This window comes from Drosophila novamexicana, unplaced genomic scaffold (assembly GCF_003285875.2).
Source record: "Drosophila novamexicana strain 15010-1031.04,08,12 unplaced genomic scaffold, DnovRS2.1 tig00004554-arrow-pilon, whole genome shotgun sequence".
Classification (NCBI taxonomy): domain Eukaryota; kingdom Metazoa; phylum Arthropoda; class Insecta; order Diptera; family Drosophilidae; genus Drosophila; species Drosophila novamexicana.
The window spans coordinates 4591323-4617108 of NW_020825051.1; the positions used below are offsets into that span (position 1 = coordinate 4591323).

The 25786-nt window shown below is 45.5% G+C and overlaps 6 protein-coding genes across 7 annotated transcripts; 4 read left to right on the forward strand and 2 right to left on the reverse strand.

The window, feature by feature from the left end:
- The first annotated feature begins 31 nt into the window (after nt 1–31).
- Nucleotides 32–4549, forward strand: LOC115769635 (type 1 phosphatidylinositol 4,5-bisphosphate 4-phosphatase). Its single transcript, XM_030714547.1, has 6 exons — nt 32–512; nt 841–1095; nt 2562–2737; nt 2793–3002; nt 3078–3242; nt 3306–4549. The coding sequence occupies exons 2-6, from the start codon at nt 972–974 to the stop codon at nt 3420–3422; spliced, it is 792 nt and encodes a 263-aa protein (XP_030570407.1). The 5' UTR covers nt 32–512; nt 841–971; the 3' UTR covers nt 3423–4549.
- A 45-nt stretch (nt 4550–4594) lies between these two features.
- Nucleotides 4595–5497, forward strand: LOC115769636 (LSM12 homolog A). Its single transcript, XM_030714548.1, has 2 exons — nt 4595–5037; nt 5095–5497. Exons 1-2 carry the CDS (start codon nt 4774–4776, stop codon nt 5404–5406), a joined length of 576 nt encoding a protein of 191 aa, XP_030570408.1. The 5' UTR covers nt 4595–4773; the 3' UTR covers nt 5407–5497.
- Nucleotides 5498–5582: 85 nt separating this feature from the next.
- On the forward strand, nt 5583–6269 carry LOC115769637. The gene is made up of 3 exons (XM_030714549.1): nt 5583–5780; nt 5845–5981; nt 6058–6269. The coding sequence occupies exons 1-3, from the start codon at nt 5709–5711 to the stop codon at nt 6200–6202; spliced, it is 354 nt and encodes a 117-aa protein (XP_030570409.1). The 5' UTR covers nt 5583–5708; the 3' UTR covers nt 6203–6269.
- An 849-nt stretch (nt 6270–7118) lies between these two features.
- On the reverse strand, nt 7119–10287 carry LOC115769633 (calpain-B). The gene is made up of 2 exons (XM_030714541.1): nt 8762–10287; nt 7119–8700 (listed from the first exon to the last, which is right to left on the reverse strand). Exons 1-2 carry the CDS (start codon nt 9954–9956, stop codon nt 7139–7141), a joined length of 2757 nt encoding a protein of 918 aa, XP_030570401.1. The 5' UTR covers nt 9957–10287; the 3' UTR covers nt 7119–7138.
- Nucleotides 10288–10453: 166 nt separating this feature from the next.
- LOC115769631 (transcription initiation factor TFIID subunit 2) lies at nt 10454–14645 on the forward strand. 2 transcript variants are annotated; one of them, XM_030714539.1, is made up of 7 exons: nt 10454–10633; nt 10696–10750; nt 10817–10980; nt 11044–12648; nt 12713–13125; nt 13185–13395; nt 13462–14645. In XM_030714539.1, exons 1-7 carry the CDS (start codon nt 10584–10586, stop codon nt 14585–14587), a joined length of 3624 nt encoding a protein of 1207 aa, XP_030570399.1. In that variant the 5' UTR covers nt 10454–10583; the 3' UTR covers nt 14588–14645. The 2 variants fall into 2 exon arrangements, with proteins under 2 accessions (XP_030570399.1, XP_030570400.1); XM_030714540.1 differs by having other exon boundaries at nt 10614–10637; nt 10693–10750.
- Nucleotides 14646–14898: 253 nt separating this feature from the next.
- Nucleotides 14899–20983, reverse strand: LOC115769662 (mediator of RNA polymerase II transcription subunit 15). The gene is made up of 4 exons (XM_030714575.1): nt 20890–20983; nt 20381–20591; nt 18817–19154; nt 14899–17047 (listed from the first exon to the last, which is right to left on the reverse strand). The coding sequence occupies exons 2-4, from the start codon at nt 20415–20417 to the stop codon at nt 15068–15070; spliced, it is 2355 nt and encodes a 784-aa protein (XP_030570435.1). The 5' UTR covers nt 20418–20591; nt 20890–20983; the 3' UTR covers nt 14899–15067.
- Nucleotides 20984–25786: the final 4803 nt, after the last annotated feature.

The following is a 25786-nucleotide window of genomic DNA, read 5'->3' on the forward strand; positions in this document are numbered from 1 at the left end:
CATATCTATATCCGAGCCATCGTCAATAACTTGCGGGGCATTTAAAGTCACTTCACGAGTCAAGCTTGGATTAGCACGAATGTTTTCCGTTTCCCCGGCGCAAACAATCCGCATTGGCAGCGCATTAAATGAGAAGCTTTGTGTGAATAGACGATGGCGGGATTTGCGTCGCAGACTTAGATTTATCATTTGTGTTTCCGAATCACTGGAGTTGTTATGGTCGTCATTATCTTTTGAAGTACTGCATATTGTTTCCTCTGCATCTTTTATTATAGGTTCTTTTTCATTTTTCTGAGACATTTTAAAATATGGCCGCTTTTTATTATTGAACATTCGTATGGTAAGTACGCGTATCGGCTGAGCTGCGGAGGCAGCCCTATGCCAGGGTCGCAGAAGCACTGCAGGGGTGCACCAAGAAGTCTGACTAGTGTGGCCAGAATTAAGGCAACAGTGTGGCCAATCGACTCAAATGTGCGTCGAAAGCAGCAGCAGTGCAATTTCAACAAAATAAGGTAAAATGTAGAACAAAAACCCTATAAACATTAAACAATTAGCACTATTATACACATCAACTTGGCAAGTGATAAATTTCAACACTGTATGCTGGATTTATGGTAACGGTCGAGCTAAAACGGCTATAAAATTGATTATTGCGGCGCATGCCGAAAAGGGAGGATTCAACAGCAAAGTGTAAAAAAGAAAGAAAAAAAAACAATGTAGGAAAAAACAAGCAGCCTATGCACCAAACAAAGAAATCGCTATCTACTCTTAAGCAACTAAAAATATGCTTATAGGGCAACAATAAACTGTGTGCGTTTTTATTTTTTTTATTATTTGCAGTTGAAGCATTTGCGTTGCGGTGTACAAAAAGAAGCAACAGCAAAAACAACAACAACAGCAGCGGGCGACAATTGCAATTTGGGTGCATTACTAACGGGAGTTGCGTTTGTGCATAGAGAAAAAGCACCGATATGTCTGATCCCGAGCGCCAAAGCTTGATCAACAAAGACGAGCCGACCGCGGCCTCGTACACATCGTTTCCAGCCGAGGGCGCTGAAAATCCCGGCAGCAGTGCTGCAGCCAATAATGAAGACGGTACGTATGATTAACCTAATCCTAGGTAAAATAAGTGCGTTCAACTCGCCGCAACACCCTAAACGACCGACAATCTGAACGACCGCCCGCATGCGTGTGCGTGCGTGTGTAACTGGTCTTACGGATCTGCATATGCGATGGTCCGATTGTCTTCGGGTGGAAACCCAACAAGTGTGCGCTCTACTTAGCAGCCACTGTGATTTCAAGTCTAGTCTTCCATTTCATGCCTAGCTTTTCACACTTCCCCTGACTGAGTCATTGATATAGTGGGCCAGGCTGGGCGTGGGCGCCTTGCCTACCCGTTTACGCGACATCCGCAGAAAGTTCGTAACCTGATGCCGAATCGCAGTCGAATTCGCAGCTAATTGCCATTGTTCAGCACACTATTGTGCCGGCAATCGCAACTATATCATTGTGTTTGTAACAGGTGGGCAATGCGCTTTATGTGTCTAGTTAAACTATAAACTTGCGAGTATTCCAAAATATAGCACAATGTGGGTCTTCTCTCATAAAATTATAAGGGATATAATGTGAATACATTCAATTTTAAATTTAATATTATTAAAGTCAAAGTTATGAACTTTAAATTTATCATTTAAGTACTGTGTCTGTCAGTTCGGATTGGGTAAGGCAAAACTTTAACTTCATTATTTTGTTATTATCGCACACCTTGAATTTCAAAGGGCTTCCGATGGCGTAGTATAGTTAAGGTATTTGAAGTATGAAATAGTTTTAAAGTTAAATCACAGCTGACAGCTTTTAAGAAATATACAAACTTCGACTTAAAGCGCCGAACTTTTTCATATTCCTTTTGTTTTGTTCTTGCCCTGATATCAAAGCTGTGCAAGCAGCAACGCGACGGTAGCGTCGTCGTTCAGCTGTTTAATCAGCGACAGCAGCAGCGGCAGCAGCGATGCGATGGTTGGCAGCAGGCAAAGAGGCATTGCATGAGTCATGCGCCTGTTTTTCCATTATCGTTGGACAGAGACAATGTCGTGAGTGCCCCTCACTCCGTGCTGTCGCAGCGCTTTTGTCGCTGCCAAGAACCTGATCAGTGTACACCCTTTCATGCCAAGGCTGTGCGCTATTTATAGCTGCCGCTTAATGTCTTGTTGTCCTAACATCTTGGGCTCGCAGTTTTGTGCACAAAGTGCGGGCTTGTTTGAAGCAAGAATGAGGCGTCCAAATGTGGCACAAATGCCGGTTTGACTTGCTTGGCTACGGCTGCCCACCGAAACGCCTAAACATTGACACACTTGCATTAATCTGTAAACACTGCCACGCCCACACAAGGAGATATCAATCGAAAGCTTTCATGCAGCTCACAGATGCAGCAGTATCAGCTGCTGTAGTGCAGCGGCAGTTGCTTCTGCAGCAAGATGTACTTGTTTTACACTAAAGGTTTATGGTTGTCATGGGTGACCCCTCTTCAGTACTGACATCTGGTTTTTCTTTTGGTTTTCCAGGCAGCACTGCACAGTCGGTGCCATTTATTGGTCCCGATGAGCTGCCACCGCCGTATCAGAGCAGCGGCACCGGCGGCGTGCCCATGGTCACCTGTCGCGTGTGTCAGAACATGATTGACATAACCACAAAGCGGGAGCAACACGTGGTCAAGTGCACCCACTGCAATGAGGCAACTGTAAGTAGAGTTCTTATAGCTTCCTTTGTGTATACTATTTAATGTTTTATTGCAGCCCATACGTAATGCGCCACCCGGCAAGAAGTACGTGCGCTGTCCTTGCAATTGTTTGCTAATCTGCAAGAGCTCCTCGCAGCGTATCGCTTGCCCACGCCCCAATTGCAAGCGCATTATCAATTTGGCTCCAAGTCCAGTGACACCGCCCGTGCCCACCATGCCGGGCATGTGCCGGGTCACTTGTGGCCACTGCTCGGACACGTTTTTGGTAAGAGCAATCCGTCTAGTTTGAGTTAGTTAGAGTTGAGTTTTAAATTAGCTGAATTCTTGTTTTTCCGCACAGTTTAACACCTATCACAACGCACTGGCTCGCTGTCCACACTGCAGGAAGGTCTCCTCGGTGGGCTCACGTTTCGCCAACAGCCGCGGCGTTTTATTTGCTATTGTCGCATTGCTCTTCCTTATTGGTAGCATTGGCCTGACCGTTGGCACCATCTCATATGCATCGGTAGGTGCCATTCAATATATAATCAATCGCCTGTAACTAAATGCTCTCTCCTCTTGTTAATAGAATCATGGCGGCATGTATATCCTTTATATTGCCTTGTTTTTCATTGCGGCTACCATGTTGGCGCGTTCCATTTACTATTTCCGGCTTAAAGTGAGCGCGATCGATGGACCCATGTAAGATTCGCGGCGTGTCGGTTAATATGGAAGTGCATTGTTTTATTTTTATAAATATATATATGTGTGAGCATATATACATATATATTATGCATATAATTCATTCCTTTTGATATTAAACAAAACCCCGTAAAACAAACGCAAATAGAACACAACAAAAGGGCAAGCAATCCACCACAATTTTCATATGCAGAACCGCCAGCTATTAATTATAATAATATATATATTATATATATATTATAACAAAATAACAGAATACGTTGTTTTGTCGCGCATCTTTAACAGAGTTATTCGTGTTGAATTAATATTAAACTTAGCAAATTCGTCAGCAAGTAACTCCCCATTTAAAGTGATTTCTAAAAGCATAATTAAGACTTTAAGCCGAGCGCGTAACACCAATTTAAAAACAGCATAACGTAAACAAAAACAAAGCAAATGCCTAAAAACGATTACATTGAAAGTGCTAAAATGGAAACTAAGAACCGTAGGCAGTTATTAGACCAAGGCGGACGGGGCGGGACGACGGACAGACGGACTGATGGATCGATGGAAATTGCACCACATCTATAGCATATTAAAGCAAATTTTTATAAATAACTAAGCGCCATTTTTTCATATTTCTATATATACAATAATGTATAATTTTATACGTTTGTGTTCTTGAATTGTATAAATATGTTTTGTGTACGTGTTTGTTTCATATCTTTCGATATTTATTCTCGATAAATAATGCGCTTAGAATTGATTGTTTTTAGTTTTGCTTTCTTTCAACGTACTAAGAATTTAATAATGCACTTTTCTCGAGTTACGCCAAACGCAGAAACAGCATAAAACAGCATGTGTTTTTATACAATTTTGGGGCGTTAGATATAATCGAAAGCGTATAGCTAATAGTGCTAATGAAGGTACATAATTGCGTATATACACCTACAATTAACTAAATAATATGTCTTGAAGAACAAATAAAAATTACAAAAATCTAATAGAGAAAATCAACGCTCATGCAACAACAATTTAGACAGCAACAACAAAAAAGCGGTTAAAGCATCGTATACATTATATTAAAAAGGAAAGGTTTACTTTTGAAATATATATATATATATACACAACATTTATATTTAGTTATATATTTAGCATACATACACATACATTGTAAATAAAGTGAAATAAAAAACTTAAAATCCCTATATTCTGCCGTCTGGTTAAGGGGAAATTCTGTTGTCAAGGGGATATTTTCTTATTCTTGATTTATTGCCTTTGCTAGAGCGAGATCGCACAATTTGGCAACTCTTGGCAGCACTGTTACGTCAAACGCTGTCAAAAGCAAATTTTCTTCGAGCTCTGAACTGAAGAGAATGTCGTTCAATCCTTTCCCCATTGGCACCCAATTGCACGTGGAGACCTGTTTTGGTGACCACATAACTGGCGAGGTGGTGACCTACGAGCACAGCGTGAAAATGCTAATATTAAGCTGCCCGGGCAAGGATAGCAAAGGCAAAAAGTGCCTCAATCAGAGCATTGTGAATTTGGACTTTTGCAAGAACTTAAAAATCATACGCGAGGCCAAAACACCGGATACTAGCCTTAACGAGCCACCGGCTCGCCTCAATCTGCTGCGCGTACGTTGAATATAGACAATCAATTTGTATATATTTATTGAAATTTTCCACTTGCAGCTCGATCAGCGTTTGCAGCAGTCTGTGGAGCAGCGCGAGAACTTGCTGCGCAGCCGCAATGAGCATGCCACGCCGCGTGGCAGGCAAATGTTCACAATGCTCACGAAGCACTTTGGCAGCAGCGAGCTGACCTGGCAGGTGGACAGCATACTGGTGCTGCAGCAGGTGACCATAGCGCCGCCCTATCGCACCAGCGACATAACCGCCAAACAGAATCTGCCCAAGCTGGTCGGCTACGTGCAGCGTCTGGTCGAGAAGTTCAACGCGCAGAACGGCAACGGGGACGCGGACGTCGAAATGGCAGCCAAATAAACAAAGACTGGAATGCATGCCGGGACGCCCACGCAAGCGACAACAACCGAAACACTTGGCAACAAATCATCCACACACACGCACACCCATTTTACACACACATAAATTATAAGCACACTTAATTTATATATATATATATACAGTTCAGTTGCCTGGCGCTTTGTTTGTCAACAAAAACATTTCCAAATACACACACAAAATTGTGTGTACTTTATGCCGTCCGAAACACACAACTTGTATTTAGTATAGTTCTAGTTTATTTGATTGTTAGAGCTTTCAGCTGCGATCCTGTGCGCGGCGCCATGGCCGATGATGAGGATAAGCCAAAGAAGCACACACTCGACTCGCTCTTCCACGTTTACTGCAATCACAAGGTCACAATTTGTTTATACATATGATTTTCACTGTCTTATATACTTATTATATGCTTTCATCCAGGTGATCGGCAACGAGCTGGAGAACGAGGAGTTCCACAGCATTTTACTCTCGCAGCTGGACAACTGGCTGCAGCAGGCCAAGCTGATGCCGGCGCCCATAACGCGCACCCAAACTGGACTTCTCTATATGCGCTACAAGTACATACATGATCCACAATTTACGATTATAATAGATCTCAAGTCATGACGCATTTCGTTTTCTCGTCTGATTCAGAAAGTGGCGTCTGGATTATGAGGACTTCCTCGAGGTGCTGCAGCATCTGAGCACGGACGCCGATCTTAACTATGAGGATTTTAAGGTCACGCTTGTTGCCGCTGGACCGCCCACCGGCGCCACCGAAATAGTCGTCGTTAAATAATTGTACTCACAAATTTTAAATTTAATATTGCGAAAAAAAACAGCATAAAATAATACGTTTTAGTCATAAAGTTGATAACAATTGCACATAGAAATTAGTTCATATTTAATACGAATTGTAAACTTGTTTCGAATCACCTTCTTTTTTTTTTTTTTTTGTGTATATAAACTTGTTTTGCCGAGTATTTAGTCGAAACTATATTATATTTAATTCATATAAACACTTTCAAATGTGATTCGTTGTGGCTTCCACAAACTGCCCTTAGATACAGAGGAGAGTTCATTAAATAGCCGCATTTTTGATCGATTAGTTTTCGAGTTTCAGTTTAGCACCTGAACAAATAGATGATAAGAGATTGCAAAAGTGTAAAAAATATACATAAGATATTTGAATAGTAAAACTTCTTAATGCTGCAGCATTATGCTAATTACTATAAAGCACATTTATCATTTTGTACTGGCGGCTTTTTGGCTATTGCGGAGAACAAAGAATGTGAATGGGGCCCAGTTCCATTTAGCCATTAGTCATAAATACAACTATGCGCACGCTATATATACTATATATATCATATATACTGGGCCAGTATCTCGCATGTATAATGCCTCTGTACACACGGCGCAATCGGCATGTTCTGTTGATTTTCTGGTTTTTATTTGACGTTTTTTTCTTCTTTTTTTCTACCCTCGTCGAGCGCCGCCGCGTGAGGCGCCTCAAGGTCAATAAAATTAATGCATACATGAATTTGTATTTCCGTTTAGTTGTGGTCTTACTGTAGCGTTTGTTATATGATAAGGTTCGCCTTTGTTGACTCGCTGCAGCGTTATGAGTGCATCATCATTCGTACATCATCTAATTATATATGTATATATGGTGTATATAAGTAAACGTGGCACTTAGGATTAGTTAAGATTAAACTGTTTGGGACTGAGTGGCTCTTTAGGAGTAGATGGTGTGCTCCAGCCAATCATCCAGATTAAAGAATGCCGTATCGGAATTGTCTGTGTCACGTTCGCGGAACATCTCGATGAAGGTCTTCACCTTGATGGCGCACATGAGGAAATCATCGAAGGGCACCTTGCCCTCCCGTGAGCCGTAGCGATGGGCCAGCGCATTGAGCAGCCGGTTGTTCAGATGATAGCCTGCAGAGTTGAGAGCGCCACGCAAGTGGAAGCCATCGATGGTGCCGGAGCGTCGGGTGTCGTACAGCTTGAATACGGCACGCCATTTGGCAATGTCTGTGAGGAGCGCTTCGAACTCATCAAAGCCGAGTCGGCCGGAGCGATCCTTGTCCAGCATGGCGACCATGGAGCGTACCGCATCCTTGGAAAAGCCATCGGTGCCGATCATGACGTCGCGCATCGAATGATCCAGTATGCGCTTGAGTTCCTGCCAATCCACCTCCTCGTCGCTGCCCGCAACGCTGTCGAAGAGACGCTTGAGTGCAATGCGCTGCGGATCATCCTCCTCCTTGGGTGTGGGTGGTGGCAGTGCGGGCGCAATGCGATCATCCGTCTCGCCAAAGCCCACCTCGTCGTCGTTCTCCTCCATGTTGTTCATAGTCTCAGAGAAGACGCGTATAATAAACTCACCCTCCTCGTTCGGATCAAAGGTCGAGGGAACTATCAAATAATGACCGGGAGGCAGCTTGAAGCGTGCACAAACCTCGCGTGTATTGATGAAATGCGGCGAACGCGCCACCGAGGCGCGATACTTGAAGAAGTTCAAGCCCTGCGGCTTCACCTGCAGGTCGCGATCCGTCAGATGGTAAATGGCAAAGCCAATGGTCAGGCAATCGATGCCCACGTTGCGCTTGCTGCGACGATTCTTTTGCATCAGCGCGACAATCACCGTGCACTTGCCGTCGTCGTCCTCCTCGTCGGGATCCTCCAGCGAGATAATATATTGCGGATTGTGCCAGAAGGTTTCCAAAAAGTTGCGGCAACCGCCCGCCGTCACGCCCGAAGTCCACTCGCCCTCGAACATGGACATCTCCCACTTGCGGCGCGAGTTCTGCTGCTGATTTTCGGTCAACGAGTCTGGCGACATGTTGCAAATCTCGACGCGATCAAAGTGGTTGAGAAAGTCTTGGAAGGACATCCAGAATTCACCATCACGATCGAAATTCAAACCAATCTCCTCCTTCTGGTGCTCCGGTATGAAGCGCCACTCGGGCGAGCTGTCGCTCCAGGGGCCGCTCCATTCGGCCTCATTGCCCCAAGGATTACGCATGCGTATCATGGGCAGCTTGCCCTGACGATTGGGCGTCGATATGTCCAAGAGGCAGACCTTTGTTATGGAGTACGCATGACCGCGTATCAGACCCTCGCGCGTTTCGGCCTCCAGCACATGCGGATCCGGTTCCAGAGAGCAGCCCATCATCGAGCCACGCTCCGCTGCCTTGGTCATAATGCTAAATAGATTTGGTGGAGCCTCCTTGATATCATACCATTCGGTCACACCGCCAGTAAAGTCCTCCATAGCCTCGCAGGTGGTGCCGCCTGTAAAAGCAAAGATGTTAAGAATTATCCAAAACAAATCATGTTTGTGCTCTCAACCAACCCTTCAGGGCCTCATAGGAGCCATGAAGCTTGGCGTATGCCTTCTCCAGCAGCGCGCTCCAGAACTCATTTTTCTCCGTGGAGTGCATGTATATCAGCTCCCCGTGGTAGGTGGGCAGACGATCATCGATGACAACCTCCACCCATTTGCCATATTGCCAGAACTTAAAATGGAATATGCCCGCATAGTTCTCTTGGAAATCCTGATCCGGCGGTATCACGCGGAAGAAGAGCTTCGAGTCCTGTGTCAGATTCGCAGCTGCGGCCAACAGCCAACAATCGCCCAGCTCGCCCTGCTGTACATCGAAACGCGAGTAGCCCTCGACAAAGAACTGCGGATCGTCCACAATGTCGCCGGGTCGCAGCCATTCGATGTAGCGATCCGGACGACGCGAGAACATCAACGAGGCGTCATTGGCCGGAAAATCAGGATCCTCGAACATTGTACCATTGGACACACAAGACTCACGCAGCGTAACAAAGTCGGTAGCTTGGACACTCTTCTGACGAGTCGTACTGGCCTTACGTCCCATCCAGAACATGTTTTGATTCTCGGGCACTTTGACACTGGTAAACTGCAGCTCCTGTATGCCCACGGATGGCTCCTCCTCGGGCGAGGGTGCACTGGCCTCCGGCGCAGATGGCGCCGGCATCGATGGGTAGATCGACTGCGGTGCCGGACTGGTCGGCAAGGGCGCATAGGGCATGGGCATGCCGGGCATACCCATGCCGCCTGCCGATGGATAAGGCAGTGACGGCATTCCACTGGGATACGGCGCTGCGCTCGGATAGGGCATTGCATTCGGGTAAGGTGCGGCACTCGGATAAGGCGTGGCACTGGGATATGGCGATGCACTGGGTATGGGCGCCAGCGGCGTGGATGGATACGGCAGCGGCATAGCTGGTAGATTGGGATACAAGCCAGCGCTTGGATACGGCGTTGACTGTGGCTGTGGCATGCCCATGCTGCCGCCCTGATACGAGGCATTCTGTGCCTGCGCCGTTTGCTTCACCACATATGGCATGCCGCCCACCGACTCCGACGTTGGATAGGGCAGCGAGGGGTACAGCCCGGACTTCGGTTTGCTCGGCGCATCGTCGCTGACTTCATTCTTGCTGTAGCCGAGGGCCGCCAGATTGACAAGGCCAATGCCGCTCGCATGATAATTTTTTGGATAATTATCAATGCCGTACATTTTATTTCACTGTTTCTTGTGTTTTTTTCTTCTTAAATTAAACAACTTTTCTAATATTTTTTTATTGATTTACGCAGCACTCAAATTATAAACAACTATTAGAGGGAACGCAGCTCGACGCTGTTGCGTGAAAAGTGCTGACTCGACTGGGGAAAAATACGTTCCAAATGGGAGAAATATCCAAATTTAACTTTCTTATGAATAGATGATTCACATCTTAACACTTGTGTGTATGGAAATTTTTTACAATGTAATTTATCCAAATTTATTGGTAACACTTGAGTTTAATCCTTGATAAACACGTTTTACACTTTTAATTTGGTTAATTTAAACACTTTCCTGCCATTTGACAGGGTACTTAAGCAAAAAACATCTGGATATAATTTTTATCAATGCCTTAAAATAACACCAAGAGCAGCATCAGTGTTAAAGGTTGCACTCAGGGCTGTAAATCGCGATATAGAGTTGCCATGCTTCAACATTTGGTATTTTATTTTGCTGGCATTTTTAGCCAAAGCGGCAGTTTGTTGGAAGAAGAAGACGCAATGTGAAAAAATAAACAATGCGGTGATATTGATAACAAAATACAGATCGTTTAAAAAGTGTGCAAATCAACGCCAAAAAACTATGGACACACAACCTGAGGTGCCCGAGGTTCCGCTGCGGCCATTCAAACTATAAGTATTGCTCTGCTAGCCCTTGAGACTCGGCAATTCATGTTTTCCTTTCCTTCCAGCACGGCGCATCAGGTTGTGAGCCTCACCGGAATTAGTTTTGAGCGACGCAGCATAATTGTAAGATTTCCGACAGAAATACTGTGCACAATATGAATAATGAAATAAATGATATGTGTTTCACAGGGCATGGTGGAGCTGACCATAGTGCCGAACAACGAGAGCCTTCGACTGATACGCCTTAATGCCAAGCAGCTGCGCATTTACAGCGTGGTGCTCAACGATGTCTGCCACGCGGAGTTCGTTTACTTCGATCCGTTTCAGGACATTTGCCACAAGGAGCCCAAGAGGTTAGTTAAACATTGGCTGTGGCTGCCCTTCCTTTATATATCATCTATACATACACAATGCAGCCGCTCTCTGGAGGTCTACTCAAAGCACCATTTGGCTGCGGCTCAAATCACGGATCCGGATGTCAACAATGGAGAGCTGCTTATACAGGTGCCGCCGGAGGGATATTCGCTGATACAGGAGGGCCGTGGCCTTCGGATACGTATTGAGTTCTCTGCGGAAAACCCAAAGAGTGGCATGCACTTTGTTCTGCCGCCGACTTCAACGGATGATGAAACCGCGCAGCTCAACTGTGCGCACATGTACACAAACTGCTACGAGAACTCGACCCGCCTCTGGTTTCCCTGTGTTGATAGCTTCGCTGATCCGTGCACATGGCGACTGGAATTCACGGTGGACAAGAATCTAACAGCTGTCTCTTGCGGTGAACTGGTTGAGGTTATCATGACTCCGGATTTGAGAAAGAAAACATTTCATTATACGGTATCGACGCCTGTGTGTGCGCCCAACATAGCGCTGGCAGTGGGACCCTTCGAAATCTACGTGGATCCGCACATGCACGAAGTTACGCACTTTTGTCTTCCCGGCATGTTGCCTTTATTGAAGAACACGGTGCGATATCTGCACGAGGCCTTTGAGTTCTTTGAGGAGACACTCTCCACACGGTATCCGTTCTCCTGCTACAAACAGGTGTTTGTAGACGAACTGGACACGGACATTAGTGCCTATGCGACCATGACGATAGCCTCCGTCAATCTTTTGCACTCCATAGCCATTATAGATCAAACCTACATTTCCAGAACCTTCATGTCACGCGCTGTGGCCGAGCAGTTCTTTGGCTGCTTCATCACCTCGCATCACTGGTCGGACACCTGGTTGGCCAAGGGCATAGCCGAGTATCTGTGTGGCCTCTACTCACGCAAGTGCTTTGGCAACAACGAGTATCGCGAATGGGTACAAACGGAGCTGGCTCGCGTGGTTCGGTACGAGGAACAGTATGGCGGCATCATACTCGACTGTAGCCAGCCGCCGGCGCCACTGCCCGTGTCCAGCACGAATCCTGCGGCTGCTGCCAGTAAACAGCAGGAGATTGTGCATTACTTTCCCATCAAGAGTTTGCACACGGTGTCGCCCAAATATGTGGAGGCGATGCGGCGCAAGGCGCATCTGGTCATACGCATGTTGGAGCATCGCATTGGACAGGAGCTGCTGATACAGGTCTTTAACAAACAGCTGGCGCTGGCCACAAATGCAGCAAGCACCAAAATCGGTGCCGGCTTGTGGTCGCAACTGCTCATCTCCACAAACATCTTCATCAAGGCAATTTTCACGGTCACGGGCAAGGACATGTCGGTTTTTATGGATCAATGGGTGCGAACGGGTGGCCATGCAAAGTTCTCGCTCACCTCGGTGTTCAATCGCAAGCGAAACACCATCGAGCTGGAGATTCGACAGGACTTTGTTAATCAGCGCGGCGTACGCAAGTACAATGGACCGTTGCTGGTGCAGCTGCAGGAGCTGGATGGCACTTTTAAGCATACGCTACAGATTGAGAATACCTTGGTTAAGGCGGACATAACCTGCCACTCAAAGAGCAGGCGAAACAAGAAGAAAAAGATTCCATTGTGCACCGGCGAGGAGGTAGACATGGACTTGTCTGCCATGGAGTATGTTATATTTATATTAACAAATATTTAATCTAATTGTCTTGTGATCTCCCTTATTCCACAGCGACTCACCTGTGCTGTGGATACGTCTGGATCCGGAGATGATTTTGTTGCGAGATCTGATCATTGAGCAACCGGACTTTCAGTGGCAATATCAGCTGCGACACGAGCGAGACGTGACTGCCCAGTTTCAGGCTATACAGGCTCTGCAAAAGTATCCCACGAACGCCACGCGCATGGCACTTACCGACACCATTGAGAGCGAATCCTGCTTTTACAAGGTGCGCTGCCAGGCGGCGCATAGCCTCACCAAGGTGGCCAACCAAATGGTTGCCTCGTGGAGTGGTCCACCAGCCATGCTCAACATTTTCCGCAAATTCTTTGGCTCCTTTAGCGCGCCGCACATCATCAAGCTTAACAACTTTTCCAACTTTCAATTGTACTTCCTGCAAAAGGCCATTCCCGTGGCCATGGCGGGTAAGTTAATCACGTTAATCATGTTCCACTCCTTGTGTAATTTTTCCTTCTCGTTATAGGGTTGCGCACCTCTCATGGCATCTGCCCGCCGGAGGTGATGCGCTTTCTGTTCGATCTCTTTAAGTACAATGAGAACTCACGCAATCATTATACTGACGCCTACTATAGAGCTGCACTGGTCGAGGCGCTGGGAGAAACACTTACACCCGTCGTATCTGTGGCAATGCACGGCACACAAATCACCGTAGACAGCCTTTCCACGGATGCCAAGTAATTATAATAGACACTGTTATATGCCTTGTAAGCTCATGTTGCATTTTATATCTGCGTTTACAGACTGGTTCTGGACGAGGTGACGCGGCTGCTTAACATGGAGAAGCATCTGCCCTCGTACAAGTATATGGTGTCCGTGTCCTGCCTTAAGGTCATACGCAAGCTGCAAAAGTTTGGACATTTGCCCTCGCTGCCACACATTTATCGAAGCTATGCGGAATATGGCATCTTTCTGGATTTGCGCATTGCAGCAATGGAGTGCCTGGTGGATTTTGTGAAGGTGGATGGACGCAGCGAGGATTTGGAGCACTTGATAACGTTGCTGGAAACCGATCCTGATCCGGCAGCTCGACATGGCCTCGCTCAGCTGCTCATTGACAATCCGCCTTTTACGCGCGAGTCTCGCAGCCGCCTGGACAAACCGAATCTGCTGGAGCGCCTCTGGCTGAGTATTAATACACTGGCCTATGACACGAAGCTGCGTTGCGATATCGTGGATCTGTACTATGCGCTCTACGGCAGCAAGCGGCCGAACTGCCTGCAGGCCAGCGAGAACCAGAACTTCTACAAGGACTTGATGAAGGAAAACAGCGGGTCAAGCGTTTCCTTTAAGAAGGCCAGCGAGCCCAAGCCTGCAGAGATCGAACCTCAGGAGCGGCACAAGCCTGCCATGGTTACCATAAAGCGCACGGCCACAGAAGCCTTTGAAGTGGGAGATGAGATCATCAAGCTGGAGCGCAGTGAGGAGATCACAGTAGTGGACGAGCCGGTTGAAGTGCAGGCCTACGATAGCGAAACCAAGGTTAATGTGTTGCCAGCTGAGGATGGATCCGGCGAATCGCAGCCCCTGAACAAGCGCATCAGAACCGAAATCTATACGGAAGACGACAATTCGATATCGGTGCTGGATGTGGGCGAGACGACGCGCTACGAGAGCAGCTATGACGAGAGCAAGCTGCGAGCTGATGGCAGTGTCAAGAAGAAGAAAAAAAAGGACAAGAAGAAGCATAAGCATAAGCACAAGCACAAACACAACAAGGATAAGGACAAAGATCGCGAGCGCAAGGAAAAAGATCGTAGGGATCCGCAAATCTCACGTCTGCAGACAAGGGAGGCGGCCACGCCCGAAACCCTCAGCTCAGCGGACAGCAGCAACAGCAACAGTAATACCCCAATGGGCCTGAACTAAGATTAGCAATTATTTCGATGTTAACGTAAAAAGTGAATAAACTAATTAAGTTATAAAATGTAGTAGAATTGTGTCGGACATAGCTTTCTCTTTGCAGCTCGCACCTGACTTTTCAGCATATGTTCAGGCTTAAAATCAGCAAAACTTGCAAATTGGCATATAAAATATGGATAAATAGGAAAAGCAAAAGAGATGATTTAAAAAATATTTCTAAAAAAAAACTCTTGTAGCATAAAATAATTAAAGCTTTAAATGTCTTAAAATTGAAAGAAGTTAAAGAACCACATGCATTTCTTATATGAAAATGCATGAAATTTTCAGCACCCGTTGTTGCTGCTGGGTAGCTGTGATTATTAATTAGATTTTTTATTTTTGATTTATTTATAATTTAACGTTATTAAAGTGCTGAATATGCAGAAACATTTTTACAATACTTATAACTAGACAAGGGGCGAGTGACATTAACTAAAGGATCGCAACTTATGTAGCCTTTGTCGGCTCGGGCTCCGTTGCCTTCGTCTCGGTGCCAGCCACGGCTGTGTCCTGCTCATCCCGTGGCCGGCGCTGCAAATAGGTGATGCTGCCGCCACCAAGGCCCGTCGCCGTCTGCTGCCCCTCGGCAGAAGTGGGCGTGGATAGGATCTTCACGGACGGCTCAGAGGGTGCTGAGCGCTGATGCGGCAGCTGGTGCTGATGTTGATGTTGATGCTGATGTGCGGCCAGCTGGCGTGTGGCCAGGCGCATCAGATGCGCATAGTCTACGGGCGGATGGTTGCGATACTCGGGATGATCCTTGACGTACTGCTCATAGGGCACGGGCACTGGTACTGGCACCGCCTTGACCGGGTAGCCAGCCTCGACGAGTGCCTGGAACTCGGCCTGGGTGAGGGGTTTGCCATTGGGTGGCGGCAGATTCAGCTGTTTCACCTCGTCCAGTGTTCGCAGCTTGTGTACAGCTGCTGCTGTGGGCGTGACACGCGAGGGCGTGGCTATGCCAGTACCTTGGGAAACATAAATGCTAGACTGCGAGGGTGAGGGGTGCGCCGGATAATCAATGGGCTGCACTGTGGGCACCACAGTACGCTGGGACGCATGCTTGATGGGATCAGGTGGACTGGGATAGAAATGGGCATTTGTGGGTGCCGGCGCCGGCGGCTGTGCACGCTCGGCATAATCAGCATAGAGCAGGGCCTTCTCATAGGATTTGGTGGGACTGGGTGTGGGCAGTTTGTAGTGCTTGGTGCGATAATGCTTGGGCTTGGGCGCTGCTGTGGGCGCCGCCTCCTGGTAGTAGTACTGCGAGGGCTGCGGCTGAACAGGTGCACCCGTTGGGTAGACAACGGGGCCTAGTCGCTTGGCCTCGAGCTGTTGTCGCTGCTGCTGCTCCTGCTGTCCAGGATAAATGGGCGTGGGCTGCTGGAAGCTGCTGAACTTGAAAAGCGACGGCACAAAAGGCTGATTGTTGGCATCCAGCAGCGAGTTGGGCGTGCTGGCCAAATAAGCCTTGGGCTGACGCAGCGCCGGATGCGAGGTGGGCGGGGGCGGATGCTGTGGTGGTGGCAGCCGTGTCGCATGCTGCTGATGATTGACCAGCGTCGGTTCATTGCTGCTGTCCACGTAGGCCAGCGCCTGTTGACCCGAGCCGGGCTTGTTGGCGGCCAGCAACTTCTCAATTTCGCTCTCTAGCGAGGATTTGGCCAGCGGATGATTGGGCAGCGTCTTGTAGCTAATCTGTGGCTGATAGTAGGCGATCTGCGGCGGCAGCACCAGCTGCTGCTGGTGATGCTGCTGCGGCTGCGGCTGATGACGCTGTTGGGGAACGGGCGCTGGAGAGTCATCCTCCTCCTGTTGCTGCTGCGGCAAGGGCAGATATTTGGGTCCGCCGCGCGAGTAGCTGGGCTGCACCAGCTGCTGCTCGGCCACATAGCGATCGCGATAGCCGCCCAGGCCGAGGACAGGCTCCGCCTGCTGCAGTACCTTGTGCGTGGCTGCTGTGCTGTGTATGGGCAAAGGCTTGGGCTGGGCCTGCTGCTGTTGCTGTTGTTGGTGCTGGTGCTGTTGTTGCTGTTGTTGGTGCTGCTGCTGCTGCTGTTGACGCAGCTGCTCATGATAGGCGCGCGCCTGTAGCTCCTCCTCAAGCAGTTTTAGGAATTGTTCCTCGGGTATGATCTGATAGGGCTGCTGTTGCTGCTGCTGTTGATGCTGATGCTGATGTTGGGGTGCGGGCAAGGGCAAGGGCAGCTGATAGGGTCCTGGTCCATAGGGGCCACCTCTGAGGCCTGGCTGTGGTTGTATGGACACCGCATAGCGTTGTTCCGCCTCCTGTTCCTGCTCCTCCTCGGCGACAGGTGTTGCCTTTTTGGCGGGCGCGTTGCCAGCTGCTGTCTTACCTTGAGCCGCTGACGCCTGCGCCTTGGGCTGGTGCCGCTGAATGTCTTGCAGATAAACGTAGTGCTGTATCTGGGCGTGGGCGAGAGACAAAGCGTTAAGGCGTGGTTAATAAATTATGATGTTCAAATTCGCCTGTGGGCGTGCGAAAGATCAACGGCCAATGCCAGCGCCAAATGGCAGCGTTTAAATGTGGAGCCCACCTACGGCAATCAGGTCAGCTGCTTGAGTGGAGCGCTGTGAGAATCGTGTGGCATCTAAAGTTTATATAACACTTGTGCGGCAGCTCCGACAAATGACGTTGATGTCTGTGCCAACAACAACAGCAACAGCAGCAACCACAGCGGCCGCCCTCGCCACCGTCTTGGCACGGCTTCAGTTGCGGGGTCTTGACTTGGGCTGCTGTTGCAATCGATGCGCATGTCGGTGGCGGCGTTGGCATAAAGCAATTATTTACATTACACTGTGCAACAAACAATATCACTTTAGTTTTTTACGCAACACTCAAAAGGAGCAAGATGTGTCGTGGGTCACTTCAAGTCGTGAGAATTGCATAGAAGGGTGATGTGGTGCGGAGGAGTGAAGAGAGAGAGAGAGAGAATATGTGGGTAACTAGGAAAAAGAGAGATAAATTGAGAAAGGAATTGACAGCGGCTTAGAGGGAGAAAGCGAGGGTCTAAGAACGCGACAAAGAGAGAGGGCGAATGAGAGTAAATTAAAAAAATACATAAGAGAGAGAGAGAGAGGGAGAGGGAGGGAGAGTGCGTATCAGTTATTAAACATCCACTATTTAAATGTCACTTTTTTTTAAGTAAGCTCATCACTTGTAAAACGTAAATTCTTGAGAATCACAGAGAACGGCGATGCGTATATACTTATTAAAAAGCAGCTGCGTGAGCATATACTATTAGGTTGGCTAGAAAAAACTTGATGTCTCTTAAAGTAGCTGAGATGAAAATGTCGTATTGAAAATACCCAAACCCGTTGCACAGTGTTGCCTTCGCAATATTCACATTATTATAATAAATGAAACCCAGCCATGTCAAGGCGCCATCAGCATTAGGTCTCCGAAGAGAGACACGTACCAGCCAGAAGTAGGCTGATTATAACATTATGTCAACTTTCTTCCCACGACAACCCGCAACGCCTGCCATTGTCTTTGGACGCGGTCTTCCGTCTGCTGGTAGACCAAGACGACGCCGAAGAAGTCGCTGCTGTTGCACATTGGTGCAAATTGTCTTGGATGTGGCATGCCATTGCCGTTGTTGTCACTGTTGCTGTTGTTATTGTTATTATTGTTGCTGTTGACGCGTCAGACCAGCAACAACAGCAGCAACAATAATTTTGCAATTATTCAGCTGTTGTGCTGCTCGTGACTTACATTTTGTCCGCAACAAATGGCATTTATTATATTCGCGAAGTGCTTTTAATTTTTTTATAACAATTTTTTCTTGTGCATTTTGTAATATAAACATTGTCTTTTAGATAATTGCGATTGCCCTAATCGCAATTTGTTCCCAAATGATGAAAATTCAACTCGAATGCCGCAAATATTGGTCAAGGTTTCCAAAGCTGGGGGCCAGCGAAAGGCTCAATTTGACAATTTCGATTTCAACTGGAATTGTTGTTGTTTTTGTTGTTGTTGTTGCCACAGTTTTACATCCTGCATTTTGCAAAGAATCGTGTAATTCAGTTGAGTCACGATTAACAACGCTTCTGTGGCCGCGGGCTGGCCACATTTTGACGAAACGCCCGCAAAAGACAGCTCAAAATTGACCCCCAGCTCCCTTCACCAAAACAAACGCAAAACATAGAGACAGACCTTTCTCCTCTTAGCTCACCTCTTGGCTCTGCTCCAGCAACTGTGCGGCATGTGGACGGGAATTGGATGCTGCAAAGTTGCGCAACTGCGGCTCCTGATGCGATTCGTGTTGCTGATGCTGATGCGGGGCAATGGGGCGTATGATGAACTGATTCGGTTTCGGGCCGTAGATCGTCTCCTGGCCATCCTCGGGATCGTCGGCTGTCTCGGCGGCCTCGCTGCGATGATTCGGATATAGGGGCGTCTCCTTGCTGCTCACCTGTCGCTTGTCTTTGGTCGCTTCCGTTTCCACCTGTGCGGGGGCGGAGCTGCTCTCGCTCTTGGCTTTGGCTTCAAGCGCGCCAGCGCTGACGAGGCCTACGTGGGCGCATATGAGAAGACAGTGGGTAGCTTTAAGTTAAGTTAGTTTTCGTTTAAATAGAAAGGCGATTATTGTCTTCAAATCACGTGAAACTACAATGGAAACTTGCTAACAAGGTGGAAAAACGGCTATTGAACTCGATTATTGCATCAAATTTCCTGAGTCCAAGCATTTAAAAGCAGCCAAAAGGAAACCTGAACCAAAATACATATTTTGACAACAGTTGTTGGGTTAAAAATAAAAAACTTTTAAGACTCAGCTACAACTAACTTGGGTCTCAACAATTGCATTTATCTAACCAAGTTTGGTAGAACCAAATTTTGGATAGCAAACAAATCTAGCGCGCATTTTGTATATGAAAATATGTACAGATTGGCATATTCTCAGTAGGACAGGCGCATTTGCATTTCAAATTGATTATGATCTATATAACAAATTAAGACTTGAAATAAGACGTGGGTTAACGAATTTGGAAATCTAAGCCTATGAACTGCACCCATAGGGAGTTCGTTTTTAGCTTGTGTATTTTTGTTATACATATTCTACGCCAACTTTCTGATAATAAAAATAATAATTAATTTGAAAATCTATGCAGATTTTCAAAACGGACTTTATGAGCTAGTTTCAAGGAGTTTTTAATGGCATTATTAAAAACAATTGTTAAATATATTAAATCAAGTTTTATGATTCTAAAAAAGCTTTAAAAGTAGTCAAAGTGAAGTAGGTGTTAAACATGATTTAATGTACGCGAAATATAAGCCGAACCCGAATAAACGAACCCAAAAAATATACTTATAGTAAACTTTAATGCATATATTTTATGCGCTTGAATAATTGCTTGATTACTTCAAAGCTTGACTCTTGAGAAGAGTCGCAAAATTATCACATTAACGACTTGAAGCGCACTTAAAAAAAACTAAATTAACAGCAGAATAAATAAGATGCAAAACGAAAGGTTAGCATTTGCTAAGATTTATAATAGAATAGAGCTATTTTCCTATTCTAAGTAGTTAGAGTAATAGAATCGAGATGGAGATTCTTTAAGGAACAGAACAAAAAATGTTAAGATATATTTGTTTACCCAGCCAAACAGAAATAATACAACAAGTAAGCATTTTACAAATGCATATATAATTTAGTCAATTTCCAGACGGGGAAACGGGGAAAACACATTTTTATTCACGATCTTGCGATCTTTCTCGGGTTCCGTCTCGATACTTACCCAGCAAAAGTGTTAAGGCCAATATTTGAATTCTCATTGTGTCGTTGTGGGCAACGGACTAGTAATTGTATATATTTTGCAGCTCCTAGCTGTAGTTGTTTTTATTGTTATTGTTGTTGTTGTTGTTTATAACTTTCACAGTCACTGCGGAATTTCCTCGCTTTCCTTGTCAAATGCTCGCAATTCGGATTAATGCATTAAACATAGCTGGCTGCGAAAAGAAGACAAACAACATCGAAGATCAGCACACAGGAAACACAAAAACACACACAAACAACGAAATATATGCGACGGTTATCAAGAGTTATATAATGTAAGTGAAGATTCGACACAATCCGTAACTGAAAAATTGAAAACGTTCGCTGTAATTGTGGCTTTTAATCCTTGGACGCGCACGCGTCTTGAATTACAAGCGAAAAGCGTTAAGACTCAACGCTTATTGTTGGTTGCCATTGCAAATGTCTTAAATGACGATGATGATGATGATGATGATGTTGGCGACGATCTACCGTTTGTTGTTTTTCCTGCCTATGCTTCGAGAAATTGACAACAGCCGGAGCACAAAGTCTTGATCGCGCGCGTTGCACGTTCGACAAACGAATCTTTGCCATTGTGCGGCCAACACTTGTATTTATAAAAAGCCGCGGCCCAGACACAGCCGAGACCAAGACCGAAAGCATAGACGGTTCGAGCCACGAACCGTTGCCGACCTTTGCGGCGGGCACAAAGAGAAAGGTTCGGCAGCAGCGGCAGCGGCAGCTTCTCTATAGGTTTTAAGCAAACGTTTCAGGGGGCTACTTTGGTTAATTCAACGTTGACGGCCGAAACTGCCAGTTAGGCGCTTGTTTAATGGCCACCCGTGCATTTGGCAGCCGCCTGGAAGCGTTTGGCCGCCTGTCTGGCCCACCAAAATGCTAACGTGACACTAAATTGCCCGCCCGCCGCTGTTGGGCCTAAGCCCGGATCTGAGGCTGGGCCTGGCCTGGCCTGGCCGAGGCTAAAGGGCACATTTGTGTTTAGTTGGCGCAAATTGTGCGCATTACATTTAACAAGCTCTAAATTTGCAGTTGCAGTTGCATTTGCATTGCATATTTAATAACGCGCTGCCGACGCCGCCCCCAATAGAGCAAGTTCGCTGCTTAAGTCTTTCGTTTGACATTTGCAATTGCCACCGGGCAACTGGCGCGCCGAATGCGGCTAAACATTTCAGCGCATGCGTGGGCCAGACTGCTGCAGCTCCATCAATTTGGCCAATTGCAAAGGCGATTTAATTCAAACTTCAAACTCTCTTACCCAACGCTAATTGCCCGTCTTCGTGGTGCGGCTGTCGACTTGCTCGATTGTTGTTGGTGGTGTCAAAGTTAACACGGTAGCTGTGAAATTTGGCGCTGAGGAAATCCGCTTGAATGGCCCGACAAATTATAGAGTGTGCGGCATTTCCTCATCCTTAACAAATTGATTAAGCCAATTGCAGCCAAAACAATCCAAATAAATAAGTTGATAATTAAGCTGAAGATCTTGCTGTGGCAACTGCAAAAATGCCTCCAACATTTGCGCAACATCGATCAATTGCAAGCAGCAGCAGCAGCAACAACAACTATATGGGATTTATTTATTATAAATTCAACATGTTGTTGTTGCTGTTGTTGTTGTTAGGTTGCTCACATTGTCATTTAGTTGTCTGCGTGTCGCTTGTGAAATTGTTGCATTGCATGCTAGACGAAGACAACAGCAGCAGCAGCAACAACCAAAACAACGATGCGATCAGCAACATCAGCAACTACAACAACAGCAACAACAACAACAACAGTGGCAACATCTTCTTTTCTTTTACCTTATTGTTGTATTAAAGTTTTTGTTTTCTTTTAATTTCAAACACTTTTTGCAGCAGGCTACCAGTAATGCAACAGTTTGCATTCGACTTTGCTTTAATCAATGATAATAATGAAGACGATGATGATGTTGCTGCTGCTGCTGCTGCCAACGGCAATTGCACTTCGCAGTTTGGCATTTGCATTCAGTTTTTTTTTTTATTGGCAGAATGTTGTGCTGCTTTTGCTGATGCTTTTTGCGCTCGACAGTTTTATGCTCTAAATTTTATGTGTATAAATTCTTATTGCGCGACAGGCTGTTGGACAGTAGTCAACCTTAGCATTTAGCTTATGCTTTTGATATACATACTCCGAAAACATTTGCTGAGATCTTAATTGGCAGAATCTACGCGAAACTATTTCTAGTTTTTCGCAAAGTTGTTGCTGTTGCTCTTGTTAATGAAATGTGCAATGGACAATGGGTATTGCATAATCGTCGTGCATATGTCAAATGTACATATGTCGCAACTTTTTGTTATTGTTTTTCAACGTATCGTCTACAGTCTAGCTTTACCGCTATATGACACGATAATGATATAGCCGGCAATAATAATTACAGGTAATGTATCTATAATTTAACTGACTATTAAAATACCATCTGAAACAATTTATGGCAGTTTCCATTGGGTCAGTTTACTTAGTGTAATTGACATAATGTATGGAGGGTTAAGAGAAGCTCCGAGAGATTTTCCGAATGAAGTACATTAAATATATGTAGCTAGAGTAATAAATATCGTTACTGTGCTTAAATATTTTCTTTTAACTTGGATCTGGTCTAAAAAAAATGTGTCACAAATAAAAATTGTTAATGTTTTTATTGCATACTTCGGAGCGCAGTCTGCACAGAATTGTTCTAGGCTTCATTTGAAGTCTATTTATATACCCAATTAGGAACGGCTTATTAAAGGGTATATATATCATTTAATGCTCGACTTTGGAGCTGCCTGTCTAATTTATCAGATGTTGCCCAAATCGAAATAGACCCGAAACCTTTATCTAATCTCATAAATCATAAACGTCAAAAATTGTTTTGCATTAATTAAAGCGACGGCGAGGCATAAAAAGGCGCATTCTAATTTATGTTTATGCTATTACCGCAGTACATTTAAATACAATTAATATGGCTTAAAGTTAAAGCGTTTATTTCAGAGCCAGTCAAGCGTAAAACGGCCATAAAAATAAACAAATTCGTGATTCATGAATTGCAGGCTAAGCCCCCCCCCCAAAGAGACGACTCCCAATTTGTGGCTGTGCCTCAATTCGAATCTTAGCTTATATCTAGCTATATCTGTATCTGTATCTCTAAGTCTAAGTCCGGGTTTGGTTATGGTTATGATAGTTCCACTGAAGCGTGGCCACACACAAACACACACACATACACACACACACATAGACGCCGTTATGCACACTCGTATGCACATAATTTGCTAATGAGCGTGGCGTCCAGTCAGCTGTAGACAATTGCGATTGGCATTACATGATGTGTGGGTCGGGGGCACGATCATTTTTGGTCTGACTTTTGGCTCGTATTGTTATATGATTTGCGTTTTCCTGGTTTTTAATTTTGGCTGCCAGCAGCCAAGTGTTTCGATTTCTCGCCATTTTCAACGCATAAACACAGGCCCGGACGGGTTCAATTAATGGCCAGTTTAAGTGCAGCACGGTCCGCCAGTTGATTTTCCACTTGCATTAAAATCAACAGAGCTTTAATGTTGGCTATAATGCGCCTTTATCCACACATCACAGCCCGATAATGAGCTGTGGGCAGGCAATTTGATGCAGCTCGATCCCAGCATGTTGCCAGCGACCTTGCATAGATTTATGGACCATATGCAATCCAGCTCGTAAGACGTCAGAGGGCATAGAAAAGCACAGGTGAATATTTACATACTACGTGGTTTGGTTGAAAGAGAGTTGGGCATTAGAGTCCGATTGCACAATGAATCTGTGACTTTAACTTAATAAAAGAAATCAGAAAAGCGTTGCAATAACTGAGCTTGCAGCAAATGCAGCCCAAATACCGATGCCCACAGCGTTGGCAATAAAAGAAAACCAAAGTTTAGACCCAAAAACATCAACGGGCCCGAACAATGCACATGTACAATGGCAGTTATGAATGACGACTGCGATTAGCTACACCGAGTGTCGAAAAATAATCATAGAAAATAAAAACACACACAAAAAAAATAAAAATAAAATAAAAAAGATTTTCACACTACAAAGACCGCTGACAGCGGCAACTAGCGAAGCATGTAAACTCGTCTTTGGCTTAACATTAGCAATAAGCCCCAGAAGGCCCCGCCCACCCCTCCCCGCATTCCACCAGGGGGCTTCGACGTTGCGGCTTACCCCAAACGACTTCATTTACATTTTGGGCGTGAGAAGAATGAATGAGGCATGCAAAAATATGACAAACAAAACAGGCACACAGATATACTAAGTATATATACTCTTCAAGTGCTGGCCGCATCTTTCCCAGATGCAGCTGCACCTGGTTGGCTTTAATTAGATCTTGTCGTAGTATACTATTTATTCGCACCGGCACCGCCCTTACGGTATCTATGCGGAGATCTACACATCCATATCTCATGTGCTGTTTTAAATTGCGTGCCAAAAACTACATATCTGCCGTCTGATGTAACATTTTTATGCAAGTCCAAGTAAAACTGAGGCGGAACTTGCGAATTTCTATGCACGTATATATGGGGAAATACCTACATACTATGAATTTGTTTATGTAAGGAAAATGAAATCATTGAAAATCTGCTATACCAATTTGGTATTAGGGATTTACCCAAAGCTCGGCCAGCTGCTGGCCATAGTTTTGTGGTAGTCACACAACAATTAAGTTCTTTTCCATTAACGTGCCGGCTGATAAGCGACAAGGCTGCCAAAGAGTCGTGTGAAATATTCACACATAACAGTTAAGCATTAAGCATTCCAATAAGAATGGGCATGTTAAAATTAACTATGTTTGTATGTGTGTATGTTTGTACATGGGTATGCAAGACCATTGTGAATGGGCAAGGATAATCGTTACTAATTCGAATTGCGAAACCTAGAAATCGTTATCGATATTTGTGCCATTTTCACACTTGTTGTCTGTCATTTGACAACACTGTTGCCATTTTAACAGTCATTGCCAGCGGCTAATTTTCGTTCATTTTAAAAAGAAAGAAAAACAATGACATAAAGTTAAGACCTTGCGTTACAAAACCGTTGATTGTACAATCAAATCATTACCAACATTTTGGACAACAGATATCATTTTGAATACACGTAAATGTATGCAAATTCCAGCTTTTGAGTGCCAAGGTTTTTTACAAGAAAAAGCTAGAAACAAAAAAAAAACACACACACACACAAAAACCAAAACATATACTTAACGATGTGAAAATGTGCAAAACAAAGCATTTGCTTAAATACCAGCAATTAGGCACTCACCCGCACAAGAAAACATTGTCTTTGCGAATTGGCCACATTCAAGTGACATTTCAATGGAGTCGCCAAATGATTTAATTAAACAACTATTTTT

Bases quoted from the DNA above. Each gene is read 5' to 3' on its own strand.
- LOC115769633 (XM_030714541.1), bottom strand. From the start codon at position 9,956: ATGTACGGCATTGATAATTATCCAAAAAATTATCATGCGAGCGGCATT. The intron at 8,701-8,761 runs GTTGGTTGAGAG...TTGCTTTTACAG, and splicing joins CTCCTATGAGGCCCTGAAGG to GCGGCACCACCTGCGAGGCT.
- LOC115769662 (XM_030714575.1), bottom strand. From the start codon at position 20,417: ATGAGAATTCAAATATTGGCCTTAACACTTTTGCTGG. The intron at 19,155-20,380 runs GTAAGTATCGAG...GCGCCCACGTAG, and splicing joins GGCCTTAACACTTTTGCTGG to GCCTCGTCAGCGCTGGCGCG. The intron at 17,048-18,816 runs GTGAGCTAAGAG...GCCCACGCCCAG, and splicing joins TGCTGGAGCAGAGCCAAGAG to ATACAGCACTACGTTTATCT.
- LOC115769635 (XM_030714547.1), top strand. From the start codon at position 972: ATGTCTGATCCCGAGCGCCAAAGCTTGATCAACAAAGACGAGCCGACC. The intron at 3,003-3,077 runs GTAAGAGCAATC...TTTTCCGCACAG, and splicing joins ACTGCTCGGACACGTTTTTG to TTTAACACCTATCACAACGC. The intron at 3,243-3,305 runs GTAGGTGCCATT...TCTTGTTAATAG, and splicing joins GCACCATCTCATATGCATCG to AATCATGGCGGCATGTATAT.
- LOC115769636 (XM_030714548.1), top strand. From the start codon at position 4,774: ATGTCGTTCAATCCTTTCCCCATTGGCACCCAATTGCACGTGGAGACC. The intron at 5,038-5,094 runs GTACGTTGAATA...TTCCACTTGCAG, and splicing joins CTCGCCTCAATCTGCTGCGC to CTCGATCAGCGTTTGCAGCA.
- LOC115769637 (XM_030714549.1), top strand. From the start codon at position 5,709: ATGGCCGATGATGAGGATAAGCCAAAGAAGCACACACTCGACTCGCTC. The intron at 5,781-5,844 runs GTCACAATTTGT...GCTTTCATCCAG, and splicing joins ACGTTTACTGCAATCACAAG to GTGATCGGCAACGAGCTGGA. The intron at 5,982-6,057 runs GTACATACATGA...CGTCTGATTCAG, and splicing joins CTTCTCTATATGCGCTACAA to AAAGTGGCGTCTGGATTATG.
- LOC115769631 (XM_030714539.1), top strand. From the start codon at position 10,584: ATGGACACACAACCTGAGGTGCCCGAGGTTCCGCTGCGGCCATTCAAA. The intron at 10,981-11,043 runs GTTAGTTAAACA...TACACAATGCAG, and splicing joins TGCCACAAGGAGCCCAAGAG to CCGCTCTCTGGAGGTCTACT. The intron at 12,649-12,712 runs GTATGTTATATT...CTTATTCCACAG, and splicing joins ATGGACTTGTCTGCCATGGA to CGACTCACCTGTGCTGTGGA.